A 16612-nucleotide genomic window follows, 5' to 3' on the forward strand; every position below is an offset into this window, starting at 1 on the left:
GAACTGAAATCTTTTGTTAAATAGGTTGGATATTTAACACTTCTTTGCAGCAAACTATGTGCTGATTTGAAGTTGTTTTTTTTGTTTAATTGGGTCACATATTGCCACAGCAACATTCTGCAAGCTATTTTATTGACCATCAACAAATGCACCATGTGAGATTTGTTTTCCCTGTATTATTTTTAATGGCATTATTTATAAAAAAAAACAAAACAAATTATTTAAACAAATATTTTGAAACACTTTTTATGATCAAATGCTGCAAGGTGGTTTTGTTCCTTCGACTATTCTAAAAGCCGATGTGCCTTTGAACGATGATGCACGTGACCAGCAACACGAGACGGCACAAACACAATTAAACACAAAACATGTTTGCTTTGAGGTATGAGGAAAGATCCAGTGGCCTAAAATCGAGTAGGATGCTAATGTTGAAAAATGCATTTGAATGCGTGTCTCGTAAAGAGTTAAGTAACCCAGAGAGTGCGCTCCCTTTAGTTGTTTTTCCTCCCCTGCTTGTGCAACCGCCTCCGAACTCAGCAGTAGCAACTAGCAAAGCCGTCACGGAGGCTCGACGTGGAAGACGAGAATGGAAGATGTTTTATAGCAAATGTTGGCCTCGTGGACGCACGTTGTCACGTTTCATGAAGGGAAGAGAAAAAAAACACTACTCGTGACTGAAAGAAAAAAAAATCCGTCGACGACATGGACGGAGGTTTGAGTATTACTCTGATTTCAGTAGCGATGTTCGTCGGTTCTTTCCTACTTGGATTCATCCCTCTGTTGTTTCGGCTTTCGGAGGTAAGTCGTTTGCGACGCGGCGACATTTTCCGGGTTTTTTTTTAGCGCTTTTGCAAATATGCCGGCAAAACAAATCCGTGTTGACTTGTGTCCTTATAAGGCCATTTGGCAGTCGAAATGTGGCTAAAGTTAAAAATACGTATGTGTGTGTGTTGTGTTTCAGAGAAGCCTGCACTTTGTCTCCATCCTGGGTGCAGGCTTCTTGTGTGGAACAGCCCTCGCCATCACCATCCCTGAAGGAGTGGGCTTGTTGCAAGAGTCGTGGACACAGCACAATGGTCATGAGCACATCTTCTATTGTCACACATTTGTGGATGGCCTTCTGACTGTCTTCCTCTCTTCTTGCAGCTTCTTTGTCTGCTGTGAACGAAACCTCCAGAGAAAGCCCCCCTTCGCCTCAGCTGTGGATCGGCGTGGCTTTGACGTTGGGCTTCACCTTCATGTTTGTGGTGGATCAGCTGGCCAGTTACTTTTCTGTGTGCGGTAAGCGGACATGACATTTGCATGCATTCGGCAGAATCCTGCACATCTGGCAGCTGGGCCTTCTTTCGTGACAATCTCGATTTAACACATCCCGTGATACATCACTGCACGATGAAATCAACTTTCAATACGAGCAATATAAAAGCATGTAACGTCATTGATCCGTTCACAATCGTAACAGGACGAAAACAAACCATTTAAATATAATCCATCATGCTTAGCAGAGATGCTGATTATGCAATGCAAAATTTGTGAAGATGGTGCAAACGTGCTTTACTAATTGAACTTGACCATCCAGTTAGAGAATGGAAATATAGATATTGTCGTGGAGCAGCAAGCTGGCCCCCTGAGGTGAATTTGAAATGTGATTGGTTAAAGAAACAGCCAACAACGTCGCTAATCAACAATAAATTAAATCTGCGAGCTCCGTTAATTCTGAAGGACTGGGAAGATTGGATTGAGATTGCTGCACGTAGAGGCAGAAAACTAATTGTGGACAACAAAAATCCACATGTACTGGAATCGGTCTAACCGAGAAAAACGTGACTGCTCATCACTGGCAGAGTAACAACGTTGAATGTCTTTTGTCATTTCAGGACAAACGAATCCCAACAGCAATGCCATCACAGCCACACTTGGACTGGTTATTCACGCCGCAGGTAGAGGAATGTCAATATTTTAACGATACTTCTCCAAGGGTTTGTTTGCTGGCGGCACACAACACATTTCTGTACACTAGGGTAAAAGGCCATCCACAAAGCATTGTGCACAATTCATGTGACTTACCACGTGTGCTTTTTTTATTTTGCCTTAGAGCAGCAATTCTTAACTTGTGAGTCGACAGATAAAAGTGGTAGTAAAACAATTACAAAGATTAAGACAGCACCGACATAAAAAGTGTCGAGGTCATGAACAGCACGCAAGTGAAGTAGTTCTGAACTTGAGATAGTCACTTACTGGCCGACTTACTGCAAATATTCACTGTAATCATGAGCGTAGATTCGGAATAGACAATCTTTGATTTTGACTTCCGTACCAATTTGGGTTATAACTTTGTCGTAAACTGATTTCCGCCTGCACGGTCAACTATTTCACTTCAATTAAATATTTATTTATTAGTAGTATTTATTGTCCCAAATTAAAACTTTTCTTGCAGGCGGGGTAAATAAACCTCCGAATACCATTTAAAATAGTCAAGAAAAGATTTTTTAAAAGTCCACCATAGAGACAAGACCTACACAACAAAACACAACACGCATATTTAAGCTTAAGGACATGCAAACGTCACATAGGAAGGCCGTAGCCCGGGCCTCGCACCCCCAACTTCAGAACTGCAAGGCAGACATTCCAACCACGCTTCCACCATTCCATCGTGTGTATAATTATGTTTAAAAATATGATGCAGTACACACATAATTGCAGTATTTGGGAATAATATGTTTCCTTTATTGCTCTTAACTTATATAAATGTGGGTTGCAACTTAGTCCGGGGTGACGGTTAGACGTTTCATTCCATTCAAACATGATTGTTGTGTGTGACTGTGGAATGATTGTGGCAAATGCGATTGTGTGGAGGAGTCCCCCGTCGTTGAAGTAGCAACCACTTGAAGGTCTCTTTTACTCAAAATCAGTTGGAAGAGGCGGAAGTTTCCTGTGACCCTCAACTGGAAAGTCAAATCGAACAACTTGATTGATTCTGGATGGATGTGTCAAGAGTTTCACAATAAACTCTAAACTTTGAATTTCTTTCCGAGGGCCAAGGCAGAATTAATTGGTAACAGATACTTAAACGAACGATAGAATAAAATATTTTTGGCAGAAAAAAAAAAGAGTCGATTAATTAAAACGTTTATCATTCCAAAATAATATTTTTTTTCCTCTAATGCTTTTCAGTGGGTGTCAATTATCATCTCCGTTCGCTGCTCGGAATATTTTTTTTTTTTAATTTTTAAACAAACTGTGACAAATTTATATGTAATATTTAATGAGAGCAGTGTTACTAAGCCCTCGACGTACACTTAGCAACGAGTGTGTGGATTCTTGTGTGGGGTGTGAAACAAAGACTTGCTCTACCCCCACCTCGCCAACAACCTGAGCGAGCGATCAAGTCTGCGCTGTTCATCAGGTTAATGTCGATGACGACTTCCAACAGCACTCCCTTTGTGGCTCCGCTCACCTTTTGGTTTTCATGGACTGCAGACATCACTTGAAAGTGGAGAATGTTCCGCTTAGCCGAGCTGCCAAGTCATCCAGTGAAAAAGTTTGTGCGGCTGCTTATCATGTAAATGAGCCCAAATTTTACGTATGAAGCTGAAAGTCAGAACCGCTATACACATATTTTCACAAAGAGAAAGATAACAGAAGATTGACTTGGTTGTTTAATTTCACACTCACATGTGGGACGGCCCTCCCCCAACTATTTACTATGCACACAGCATACGCAATTCGAAAGTAAACAAAATGATCTTGAAGGACTATAGAGGGGAAAAAAATGACAAGCAGCATCTGCTCGTCATGCAGCGCTTAATTCCAAATGTGTGCTAAGAGAACAAAAACATGCAACGTTATTCTTGTATTGTATTTCCAATTCCGACCAATAATCCCCCAAAAAATGACGATATTGCTTCCATTTGTATATTGTTTGCTGCTTTTGTTGTGACCTGCTTGTGTTTTGCTTTGCAAATAGCTGATGGCTTCGCTCTGGGTGCGGTGGTCGCCACAGGCCAGGTGACAGTGCAAGTCATCGTGTTTTTAGCCGTCATTCTACATAAGGTGAGAATCTTGTGCTGCATTCAGGACTGCTGGGAAGTTGGAGCGCTTAAGATCAAACTTGAAACATGTTCCAGTGAACAGCAAAACAAAAAACCTGATTGTGGAAAAGCAGCCAAACTGGATGTTTTTGATCACGTTACCAAATAGCTTCATGAAAAGATGATCGAGCCTACTTTTGTTGCACTCCCATTGTTCTGCGGTGTCACATTACTGCGCACCGAGTGGTCGAGGAAGTTTGACTTGCCTCGAGCTTCTGAGGAGGAACCTCCTTGTCAGAAACAATAAATTTACAACTCCCTAGATCTTCGGAATGCAGCATAACAAAGAACAGCAACATTCTGAAGCAGCACACAAAGCTGGATTGACACTCTAAAGATTAAGTGCCCAATTTCAATTTTAGGCAGGTGTGCACTTTCTTTGACTGTCGATTTCCATGGACATTTCAAGTGTCACGTATTTGATATGAACACATGAAAGAGAAAAACGTCCTCAAAAATCTTTGCAATCAAATGTTCTTTGTGCCTTCCCACATCTGTTTTCTCAAGCTGAGCCATGATTGGTGATGACATGTCAGAACTGGGCCACATGAGGCCCCTGAAAAAGTATTTCCCCCGTGTCTGCTAGGCTCCGGCAGGTTTTGGTTTAGTCGCCTTTCTGATGCATGCGGGACTGCAAAAGAAGTTTATCCAGGGACATTTGTTGGCCTTTTCAGCTGCCGCACCAATTGTCGCCATCGCAACATACTTTATTCTGCACGCGGTAAGACAGCACAAACCAGTTCTCCTCTTTCATTTAACAATTGCCGGCGATCATGACCAGGAGCGTGTTTGTGTCTGCAGACTTGCTCGTCCTCTCAGAACCAACTGGCGGCAACGGGTGTCGGTATGCTTTTCTCGGGTGGGACTTTCCTCTTTGTGGCCACGGTGCACGTTCTTCCGGACATCATCAGCAGTAACAGTCGCGGTCGCGCAGGCCAACAGCCCGCTCACCTCAAGCAGCCGAGGCATTTAGGCCTGAAGGAGAGTGGCACTCTTGTTCTCGGAGTTGGGCTTCCTGTGCTGCTGGCTCTGGGGCTGCACGACGACTGAGAAGGACTTGGTGGTCGGAACTGAGCATTTCTAGAACTAGAAATTGCGCTTCACTCAGAATGTGACTGCAGAGTGAAGCTGCCACCAAGCTGACGTGCCAAGGAGAGGAACAAATTGAGAACGCTGGATGCCGCTTCACAGGATATCACATCAATGCTGACCGTAACGAACATGACAATTTGGATAAAGGTCACAGTTGTGATTTTGCCTTGAGGACAAGTGGGTCAGTGTGCCACCAGGTGGCGCTAAGAATGACACAGACTATTTGTTACCTGGGAGGATGAGCTCCTCCAGTACATTGTGGAAAAATCCCAAAATTAAATAAAGCACCTCATAAAAGTACTTTAGAGAGAGAACAACAGTCACCTGTTATGTCGAAAATATGGAATTATTTTTATACCAAATATTACTATTATTATTATTATATTAGTGTTTTGTGGCCCTGCAATGACGCCATTGCTTTTCTGTCCATAACCTCACCATTTTAAACGCCCCCCCCTTTTTTTAACTATAGAATCAAAACACATCCTGAACAAGCTGCACTTTTCAGTGACTCCTAAGCCCGAAAAACCTGTAGAAAAATATTTTGGTCGCATGCAGTTGTGCTCAATAAGTTTACATATCCTGTATGTTGTATAAACCGATGAGCTCAACTGTATTCACATAATTATTAGTGTGACTGCGCCCTCGGCACACTCTGACTAGTACCTGCGTGACATACAACAATGGAAAACCAGTTTGTGGTGTCAAATATCGTGGGAGGCAATTTAGCCTTGCAAATCTGGTGCCAGGGAAACTCGCCCTTGGGTCCAATTCTTGTTGTGGGTTAAAGCAGATTTCCATTGGCTGTAAAAGAAATGAATCGCTCGTATGTTGTCCTTGGTACACTATAGTTCCAGAACACAACAAAAACCTTAGCAGGAAGGTGTTAACTTGCAATCAGGTTTTTCTTCCTACCCGTTAAAAGCCCATTAAATCGAGAAAAAAAAACATGGCTTTAGCTCAGGAATGGGCAACTAAAAATGCTGGAGGTGGTCATAATTTTTCATCAGTGCAATTAGGGGGTGTTCACATAAGTAAGTAGATGTATGACGAAAAATGCTGTTTTAAATAAGAACAAAAAATGTGCATATGATTAAAAAAAGATGGAAGAAAGCTGGTCTCCTTTTTCCATGGCTGTATATACCAACCAAATGTCAAGTCAAAAATGTTCTTTGCAATAATATGGACAGTATTGGTCAGAACACGGTAGTCTGATTAGTTTTGTGTTTATTGAATACGGGTGGACATCACGCCTTGCAATTTTCTGGGTTTGGCCTCATGACATTCACAAGGCACGCCCGTGGGTACCGACGTCAATTTCAGTCACCAGCAGGTGGCAGTGCTGCGTAAAATGTAAGGTTCAATCTCAATCGTCACACTTGTAGCCTTGTGCCCTTCAATTGCGCGTACTCGTCGAGAGTACGAGTGTTTCCGGTGTCCCAATTCTGTCGCCCCGCCCCTTTTGCGCTAAAAACATTTTCCTAACGCACACTGCACTGTTCGGCCGTAGCAATTTGATTTTCAGATGAACATTTTGTGAGCGAACTGTGACGAAGTATGGGTGAAGATCTTCCCGATTAACGATTGTGCTTTCAGAGGTTCATGCGGCTGATGGAGGCGGCCAGCTGAGCTTCCTGAGCCATCCGAGCAAACGAGCGACTTTGAGTGTGCTGTCTCACTCGCTCCCTCAAGTGAAACGACGCCAAAGCTTGCTGGTGCGCCTCCTGCCGGATGTGTTCCCGCTCCCGAAGCAGCCTCTCGCACCTCCTCTCCTTCATGGCGACGCTGCTCTCCCTGATCTTCCTCAACGCTTCCTCCTCTCGCTGCAGGCTCTCCCGCAGTCGCCGGTGTCGCAGCTGCCGGAGTTTGTTGCGCTGATGTGTTTGCTGGGCCCTCTTCCTCTGTTGGGTCCACGAGTGCTCGGCGGCTCTCTGCGTGCGCTGCTGACTCTGCTGGACCAGGTGGTGCTTGTGTGTGAGTTGCTGGATGCTCTGCAGCTTGGCCCTGAGTTGCGTCCTGAGCATCTGCTTCTCCTCCTGTGCCGCCCGTTCCTGGAGCTCCACCAGCCGGTCCTCCACGCCGCGAGCGTGTTTCTCACAAGAACGCCGCATCTTCCTCTCCAGTGCGTCGCTCAAACGTGACTCCTCGTCCTGCACATGTTTCTCCACTTGCTGTTTTAGGAGGATGTGGTGCAGCAGCTCCCTTCTGCGTTCTTCCCGCAGACGCTTCATCTCCTTTTTCTCCAGCCGCAATTTGCTCCTCCTTGCTCTCTGCTCCCTTTCCACAGCTTCTTGCTTCTCGTTGTCTCGTTGCCTTTTGTCCATCTCCTCCATTTGTCTCAGCACTTTCTCCTGGCAGCATTTCCTCCCCTGCGCGTCCTTCTGCGCAGCTGCCATCTGTCGTCTACGCTGCGCCTCCACCTGCTCCTTCAGCCTCTTCCAGCGCTCCTCTTGCAGCATCACCTCCCTTTTGAGCTGACCTGCTCTCTCTTCTTCCCGATGCGCTCTCAGCCTCCTGCGGGCCTCCAGCTCCTCATGCCAGCGGTGTACACTTTGCATCAGCTTCTGCGTCCTCCTTTTCTCGGCCTGCAGCTGCTGGGCCTCCTCCTGCCTGTGGGCCGCCTCTCGCTCATCGTCCTTCTGCTGCCTGAGACTGAGGCGGTCCATCTTTTCCTGGTGCTTCACCAGCATGAGTGTCGCAATTTTGCGGTCCGTCTGAGATATTGAGACACGCATTTCCCGCCTGATGTCTTGTGTGAGTTTTTGTAGTTTCATTTGGATAGCAGGAGAGTGTCTGAGGTCACCTAGGCTGCATTTTGTGTTCCTGTCTGGTTCTCCTCCAGCAGAGCAGGACGTTTTACTAACACATTTGTCCCTGAAACAAAGATCTGCGTATGGAATAGGATCTGTTTTATTAACAATGATGTCATCCTGCAGCTTGGTGTCATGTCGCCATGCTTCCAGGCTTGAGTCTTTCTTAGCGCACGGCCACCTGGCAACCTGCTGGATTATCCTCTCCCGCTCATCTCGGCACATTTGCAAAAGCGTCCTTCTCTCCTTTTCATTGGATTCATGCAGAACTTTCACTGCCTCTAAAGGCAAGTCGCACTGCTCAGACAATAAATCATTCAGTGATTTCATCAGAAGATCAACAGGTTTGATGCCAAGTCGTGCACAGGACTCCAAGGAGCGAGGGCTCGTTAAAACATACCTGCTATTTTCTGCATCAATAGAGTCAAAGTTGTTCAGATCCAAGTGAGGTGGAGGTTTAGATGACCTCATCTCCTCCATATTAAAACGCGACCAATGTGCAACCGTGAACAGAAGAGCCTCTAAGTGGACTACAGCTCAGTCGGTTTTTCGGCGTGACAAGGTCATGACGGGATTAGTTTGACCATGTGACCAGTCCCTTACGCCTCTCATAAATGAAAAGAAAAAAAGAAATTCAGTCTACACAAATATCTGAAATCAACATATACACACACACACACACCAAAAAAAATACAGTATACAACAATAATTTATATTTGGTATCACTAGAACAAATCTCACTGCACTACTGTAAATGTATTTATTTTTGCTCAACTGCACATCAATATATCTATTTTGCTAAGTGCTTCTAGATCGATGGAAACTACATTTCGTTGCTCTTGACTCTGTTGTGTGCAATGACAATTAAGTTGAATTCTTTTCTATTTCATCAACAGGATAACCTACCATACACAAATGCCATGCGATTGAAACGAACACACAATACAACTGATTTACAATATATTTTTTTAAATGTGCGTTTTATAATATTCAATTTTAATTACAAATACGTAATGGACACCCTGTAAAAGAAATTTAAATTAAAGTCCAGGATATGAATTGGGAAGAAAAAGAATAAAAATGAAACTTCGGTTGAATCCTATCCTAAACTATCGTCGTTTGTTAAAAAACAAAACAAGCACAAAAAAAATACATACTCACTTTTTGCAAATGCAAGCAGCTGAAAGTGATTTGAAACACTTGTGGTTGCTATGGCAACGCAAACAACAATGAAGACAAGAGCAGCTTTGTGGCGTCCAACTCGCTCTCAGGCTTTTCTTAGCGCGCCACCTACCGTCCACTTAATGCGTGGAGGACCAAAACGGAACAACTACAAAAACTCGACCAAGTCATTGCAGCGTGAGTATGATACATTAAAATTTGGGCTGTCAAAATAAAGCGTTAACTCAATATTTAAAAAAAAAAAAAAAAATCGCGCGATTAAATTATTGAACTCGGTTTTATTTACTTCAAAAAATAATTTGCATATCTTGCAAAGCCAAATTCAAACTTAGCTCCGTATTTAGCACATCGTCTCAGAACAAAACACCCTGCTTAAGTTACCACTGTGCCTTGCAAACAAATACTGCTGGAGTGTGCTGCTTATAACTAAATGTACTGTAGAAGTTTTGAGAATTGTTTCGAAGAAAAAAAAAAGACTCAATTTAGATCGTATTCAAGGATCAGAGAAAGCTATTAGAACAGTTTTTTATTTAAAATACACATCATATTTGGTTATTTTACATTAATTGCAAGATATTATTCAAGTAAATACTTGTAATGCTGTGTCTGACCATGTACTGCCATCATTCTTGTTGCCTCTCGGGGCATTTAAAGAGACAGGCACCCTTTATTCTGCTTCCCATGTCCCCTCCTCCCACCCCCCTCCCTGTGCAAATCCCTGCAAAGCCGTGCCTTCGTGTGCCTTTCTGCAATTGATGCGAGCTTGAGATGCAGCCAAGGCTGGAAAGCATCACTTCCCATCTCCCGCTCATTTGATTAGGCGGAATTCCTTATGTATTTTTGATCTAACGATGGCTTGAACGAATGTCTCAGATGCACCACAGGCAATGCAAGGCAGCGAGCGCATCTATCAGTCACTCAGACGCGCACGTTTTCAAAGATCTTGCTGCCTCGGCGATGCTGTGGCTGAGCGACGAGGATGCAGTTCTGCAGGAAGGTGCTTTGCAAGCCGTGTAGTGCCACCGTCACTTCACCTGAAGAGGACATGGAATACAGGATGGGGGGCTGCATCGGAATTTCACCAAGACAGGTAAATGGTGGCGAAAGCTGCTGACTTGCAAGCACATCTGTCAGAGAAGAGATTGTTGTCATTCTGAAGGCAAAGAGAGTGCGGTCGGTGTTGTGATGTGCAAAGCGAGACATCAATTGTGGGGAGGCAGAGAGAGTGTTCGAAAAGCGCAAAGCCAGAGGGAGATGGTGATGCTGCGGCTGCTGCTGCTGCGGAGGAGGATTATCGGGTCAAAGCCAATCGGAGAATAGTCTCTCTTCACAAATGACCAAAATGCTGTTAACGGAATGAATGGAAGTAGGTCGACATTTTGACAACAGGCAATGGAAACATTCCGTGTAGAATGAAGTCAAGATTTGAAGCTCAAAGTTGCACGCTTCCGCTTGGCCTCCTATTGTCACACCTGGAGACTTGGATAGAAATATGTATATTTGCATGCTCAGAGGGCTACAGGTAGGAAAGATCCATACATTACTTTCCTGAAAAGGGGAGGAGTCAAATCGGGGACTGCTACAAGCTATTTTTTATTTTTTATTTATATGAGCGGCAACAGGTTGATTTGTACTTTTTGCAGTTAGTGAAAGATCATTTGATTGTCCTGCCTGTCAATAAACATCCCGAGCAAAGATAGATGACCAAAGATACATTTGTTGTGAATAATATCTTTCACAACAATTATTTAAATATAATAATAATTAAAAATAAAAATAATTCCCCGTGGCAACCTCAAAAATCTCTGGCACTGTAGTTGGGCATCACTGATTTACTCCATGCATGTGTTGTATTTTACAACGTTGTGGGAACAGATACACGCCTACACAAAGTGTGTTTTTCTAAAGTGTTGAGAAAATTTCTCCCCCACATTTGGTTGCTCTATCAATTTCTTGTCTTCTGGGAAGATTTTCTACAATGTGTCTTTGGAAACCATTTTGAGGGCAATGTTGTTGGATTAAAAAAGGAAGGCTGTTGTTCCAGATTCATGATTTGATTCACTTGGGGGTGTACCTCAAGACTTTGTGCTCCACTCGCTGTGCCTGCATGAGAGAAAAGTGTATTCTCCAAAACACACACTCTCACTGGAATATATCCAAGTGGAGGACGACCTCCAACTTTCACTCTGAGCAGTTATGGCCTCCTCAGCTACGGTTCTGTCTCCTCCTTTGCAGCCAACCCAGAATACCACCCCTCCCACCCCACCACCGATCCCACTCTCCTCACTTCTCCTCTGGTCCAGCATTGACCTCGGGCCACCGATCGCCCCCCTTGAGCGCACCCCCCACCCCCCACCCCACGTGCGATGCAAAAATAGCATCAGAGAACGCGAGGCTCCATGCAGGAGCCGACAGAACTTTAGTCGGACACTAAACAGACCGGAGGAACTTGTGCAAGCTCGAAGCGGACGGATTGTCTTTTCTTAGCGGCGGTGAGTAGCGAAGCGCTGCTTTCTGTGGTTGACTTTTGGGAAGTGTGTTGATGATATTAAGGTCAAAAGGTGATAATTGAGTTCCGACTGGTTTGTGTGAGGTGCTCTGAATCATTTTACTGAATTGTTATGAGAATCTGCAAGTTTAAACAATTGCTACTGTGCATAATCTTTTAAACCATAGATGGAATTTATTCAAAATATTGTTATAAATAGATGTGTTTACAGTTGTGTAAGTGGACGGGTAGCATACAAGGGCAGTAAATACCACTTTCCATATTTGGGGCTCATGTTGAATGGTTAGTTATAACGTCAGTTTTATCGTTTAACTATTTTTTTTTTCATGGCAAAGAGGTCTGAAAGGCGACCACTGGTTAAAGAGCGCACACAATTACAGCGCGGAGGCTGAAATTACATCCCTTTCATCCAAATAGAAAGAGTGGAGAAGTGTTGCCACGACACAGAATAAACACAGCACGACTAAACACGCATTATAACTGTGGAACGTTCCTATTAATAATAATATGCACTCAGGAGTAAACATCCAAAGTCTAAATATACACGATAACGACATACAGATAAATGCAGTCTCGAAATTCAGGTTTGACTTTGCCAAGAATGTGAGACTCACTGATGACAGTTTAAGATGTAGTCACATCAAAATGTATTCGTGATTGCATCCGTTTTTACATTATTGTTATTATTGAAGGAAATATTCTGGTCAGAGCTACAGTATATCCTACAGAAGAGAAGGCAGATGACGGAATCTATTTATAAAATCGAGCACATTCAGGTCAGTGCTTTCTAATTGTGCATGCGCACTTTTAAGTCGCATCATCCATGCACAAACAAGCGAGCCCTGCGGGATAAGTCGAGCTGCAATACAATCATGGAGTATACGCACGAAGCGTTTGGGCGGAAGTCAAAATGGGCTCCGTTTGGATTTACTCATTCGCTCAGGTCGTTTGAACAACACAGTCGGTTTGTTCGTGGAGGTCTGCTTTGTACTGTAATGTGTAATATTTTTGCTCCTCTCAAGACGCTAAATATCTTTGGAAATCAAAATATTAGAACAAGCTGGCACTATGATGCAGTGCAGCTCAACAAAACATATTCTTACGATACGTCTTTGACAACAACAACAAAAATAAATAATCATCACTAACTTTCTCAAGGCTGCTAATTTTGAATGCAATGGACAGAACTCTATTAAACGTACGTTTTGAGATAATTGGACATGCTCGTGTGGCTTTCAGTCCATACTGAAGGTGGTTCAGGTTGCACTTTGACCTGAGCGAGCCGCTGCTACTGCGTCCCAGTTTTCGAAGCTCTCAAACGAGTAAACTCCACATGCACTCATACTTTGCCATTCTCTGTCTGCTGCTCTAATCTTGTGGAAAAGGCGTTCACGGAGGGACGTTTTGTCTGGCTGTGTTGCGCCTGGGAAGGCCTGGAAGGTCCTTGTGCCGCTCGGCCTGATGAGACATGGGGAACGAGAGCAGCACGACGGAGGCGTTGGTAAGAGACATGCACTTTTTAGCGCTACAACTACTACTGCCACTAATACTACCAATACAATTACGACTACTAGTCTACTACTAATACTAGTACCAACACTACTAATTCAGATTAAAAAAAACCTCATTTCATATCAGTGCTTCTCAAATAGTGGGTTGGTGCGATGCTGCGGGGGTGACGCTGGGGAACATGCGTTTTTTCCTGCCGTACTACAATAAAGTGTAATTTCACCTCCACTCCAGCAGTTGGCAGTGGCGCTCTCCTTACCCATTGTGCGTAGCGAGTATTCGCACTACATTTTTACGAAAATGCTATTATTTATAGTTGTGGCAGAGAGTGAGTGGTGGTGGGGGGCGCAAATTGTTTTCTTAATGCAACTACAAATGCTATTAAAACAAATTCAGCAACCACTATTAATACTACTACAGTAGGACTGCAGCACTAATTTTAATACTGATGTATTAATACTATCTGATTATAAACAATTAAAGGTGAAATATTTTTTTGCCCATGTGAAGTATTAACATCTTAGATTTGTGTAACTTTTACAAGACTAATCGAATATGTCGTACAAGCAACTATGTGTTTTTTGGGCTGTTGTGGAAGGATGTATAATTGAAGCCTAAGAAACTTTCCCCACATGTGATTTGAGACCCTCAATTGGAATTCTGGATTATCCGGATGGGATTAATGCAAATGGAACTCTTAAAGAGTCGAGGGGCCCAGGCAGCATTTTACACGATGTGGTGTGGAAAACAATGATGTATACTTTTACTAATAAATTATGTTAGCACTCCGAATGTTCTCCCCTAATAAATCTTGAACAATGAAATGTGTAATTTCAGCCAGAAGAGGGCGCTCCTGAACATGTTGTGCTATTTCCACCCCAAGAAAATCACACCGAACCCTTGCAGGTACTAAATGAAAGCGTGGTTGTTTTGTGTTGAATGAACAAACTTTGCGTGCATATGAAAAAATAAATTTTCCATTACCCATTTTCTCCAAAATATCCCAGTTTTGCGACTTTAAATGTACTGCGAGTAAAATGGTAATGTGAGACATTAAATAAGACACAGTTGCTCCGTCAGGATTATCATTTTTATTTTTTTTTTACAATTTTAAGGGACATTTCTAGTATCGTATAAATTGTATTTAAAAGAGCCTCTGTGGGAACTCAAGGACAACAGCAATGATAATAATGCAATATTGTATTATTATTGTATTTGTATTATTATTGTAGTTTATTTGTTTATATTCCCAACTACCTACTTTCTTGGTAAAAATAACATTTAAAAACTGTTGTAGATGATGTTATTGGTTGTTGGATGACGACTTGTTAATCGTCACTAACATGCTGTATTCATCAGGGAAATGGTGTTGTCATGCGAATGTGACGATGTAACATACAAACAACCCCAAGAAACAAATGAGATTGAAGATTTTGTGTGTGTTCGTGTACCAAAAGCATCTCTCAGTGCAACATGATCCTCTCTTTGGGGGGGGGGGCACCCGCAGGCCTGCCCCTTGGCCTAATTCCAAGCATTCACCTGCAGGCCCAAAGTCAGTCAGACACTCAGTGCATCCAGCCGGAAGACACACAAACCGCAGGGAGGGGAGGGAGTGTGCGGTTTCGAAAAGAAGTGGGAAGGGTGGAGTACAACATGATGGGGAGGGCAAATTGAGAACAAGGAGGGAGTAGGAATGGTGCTTCGGATGAAAGGGGGAGGAGAATGCCTGGCCCTTCCCTCTTGACAGCCAAGTGATTCAGCAGCAGTGTTTTGAACTACCAACACGCACACACACGCCTGCACAGTAGAAGAGCCCGAGGAAGCACATGGAAATTTAGAAGGGAGGCAGCAGAAATCTGGAGGAGGGGCTGGCGAAAGGAAAGAAGCGAGCGGCCGCATGTGTTGCAGCATGTTTGTGTGTTCCAAAACAGCTCGCAGGCCCTCAGAGATTTACAGTGAGCACAGTGGAGGGACGGAAAAGGAAATCTCCTTGAACATATTGAGTAAGTACACGATGAAAGTTTTTTCCTGCAATGTGTTCTCCGCTCAAGCTTCATTTGTGTTCTGCGAGTTCAAGGCTTGCTTTGCCGTCACGTGTGAAATAGCGCGAATTGCATTGCGAGAATTGCTTTAAGTTTGGTTCAAATAAGAGTGGACTGTTATTTTTCGAGTTGTACTCTTCTGTCTCCAACTTGTTTCGTGTAGTTGACGCGGCTTTAATTAAAGGGCTGCGTTGTTTTGCAGTAACCTTGCTTGTTCCTGTTCCAGTGCTGAGTGGACAGCTGCCACTGTGACTTTAGCTGCTCTTCACTAAGACAGATGAGAATTTAAGTAGCATCAGCAACATGCCCTCACCGGACGTGTCATTGGCGACACCTGCATTTGAGACAGTTTTAGAAATCGGCCTTTATGCGGATATTTGCCGTTTTTCGGTGGCACTGCTGAAAGATTTCACAGTGTTTGTTATTGTGGTTTTAGTTTGTTGAAGTGTTGAAGTGCACGCGTGTTTCTCATGTTCAGTCGTTAATAACCAACTCTGGCAGTGCTGGACAATTTTACGAGCATCTAATGAGAAATTAGTGATAATCATTTCATGCACGCCAGCGTAGATAATCATCATAATGAAATGATAGAAGATAAGTGAATTATTTGTGAGTTACAAAATTAATAACAACAAGTGGCAGACCATGTGATGTGTCAATTTAAAAAGAATCGAATGTCAATCACAAAAAGTGTCAGCACGGCAAGAGCGATTTTCGGTTTGCCTCGCCTTTTGGAGATTTGAGGTTGCAATCTCAACTCAGGCCTTCTCGTTTGGAACTTGCATGTTCGACTTGCGCCGATGTTTTTCTGGGGACTTTGCCTTCTTCACATATTGGTCCTAAAACATGCACGGTGGGTGGATTGAACACTTTAAATTGTGCAAAGACGTGAATGTGAGTGAGTGGATGTTTTTCTGCGATGAGCTGCAAACCCGTCCAGGATTTACGCAGCCTTTTGTCCAGGGGCTCAGCTGCAAACAAAATGAGCGCTGTCGACGAACGAATGATTGGATGAACGAATGAAAATAAATCAATTGTAGATGCTGACGTGCAGTTTTGCAATCCGACTAAACGTGACTTGGCACAAACCAAAGTAATTATTGTCACAATACAGCTGACGCCAGTCACCTCACCACACTTTTGACTCCACCTTAACTGAAATGCATTTTTCCTCCCATTTACGTCACGCCACCTCTGAGATGGAATTGCGATGAAGGAGACTTTTATTTTCAACTGACAAAAAATATCACGTCGGGGTCATAAGTTTTCCATCTTGGCTGCCAGGATGGCCGAGTGGTCTAAGGCGCCGCGTTCAGGACCCAGTCTCCCCAGGAGGCCTGGGTTCGAATCTCGAATTTCCCCATTGTGGGACTAATT

At 43.5% G+C, this 16612-nt stretch overlaps 3 protein-coding genes across 4 annotated transcripts in view; 2 read left to right on the forward strand and 1 right to left on the reverse strand.

The window, feature by feature from the left end:
• Nucleotides 1–337: 337 nt before the first annotated feature.
• On the forward strand, nt 338–6296 carry unm_sa35587 (un-named sa35587). Its single transcript, XM_088304912.1, has 7 exons — nt 338–798; nt 962–1076; nt 1147–1281; nt 1878–1940; nt 3968–4053; nt 4678–4812; nt 4893–6296. Exons 1-7 carry the CDS (start codon nt 703–705, stop codon nt 5139–5141), a joined length of 879 nt encoding a protein of 292 aa, XP_088161038.1. The 5' UTR covers nt 338–702; the 3' UTR covers nt 5142–6296.
• A 97-nt stretch (nt 6297–6393) lies between these two features.
• On the reverse strand, nt 6394–9398 carry LOC148329767 (uncharacterized). 2 transcript variants are annotated; one of them, XM_088304910.1, is made up of 3 exons: nt 9155–9397; nt 8394–8598; nt 6394–8290 (listed from the first exon to the last, which is right to left on the reverse strand). In XM_088304910.1, the coding sequence occupies exon 3, from the start codon at nt 8216–8218 to the stop codon at nt 6776–6778; it is 1443 nt and encodes a 480-aa protein (XP_088161036.1). In that variant the 5' UTR covers nt 8219–8290; nt 8394–8598; nt 9155–9397; the 3' UTR covers nt 6394–6775. The 2 variants fall into 2 exon arrangements, with proteins under 2 accessions (XP_088161036.1, XP_088161035.1); XM_088304909.1 differs by having other exon boundaries at nt 6394–8598; nt 9155–9398.
• A 484-nt stretch (nt 9399–9882) lies between these two features.
• Nucleotides 9883–16612, forward strand: part of tacc2 (transforming, acidic coiled-coil containing protein 2) — a 39732-nt gene continuing 33002 nt past the window's right edge. Inside the window, exons 1-2 of the mRNA XM_088304256.1 lie at nt 9883–10265; nt 14031–14099. Of these exons, the coding sequence (XP_088160382.1) occupies nt 10155–10265; nt 14031–14099 (180 nt within the window). The 5' untranslated portion in view covers nt 9883–10154. The remainder of the gene's footprint in view (nt 10266–14030; nt 14100–16612) is intronic.

The sequence above is a fragment of the Idiotropiscis lumnitzeri genome, chromosome 9 (genome assembly GCF_059441095.1).
Source record: "Idiotropiscis lumnitzeri isolate Australia: NSW breed Sydney's pygmy pipehorse chromosome 9, RoL_Ilum_1.0, whole genome shotgun sequence".
Classification (NCBI taxonomy): Eukaryota; Metazoa; Chordata; class Actinopteri; order Syngnathiformes; family Syngnathidae; genus Idiotropiscis; species Idiotropiscis lumnitzeri.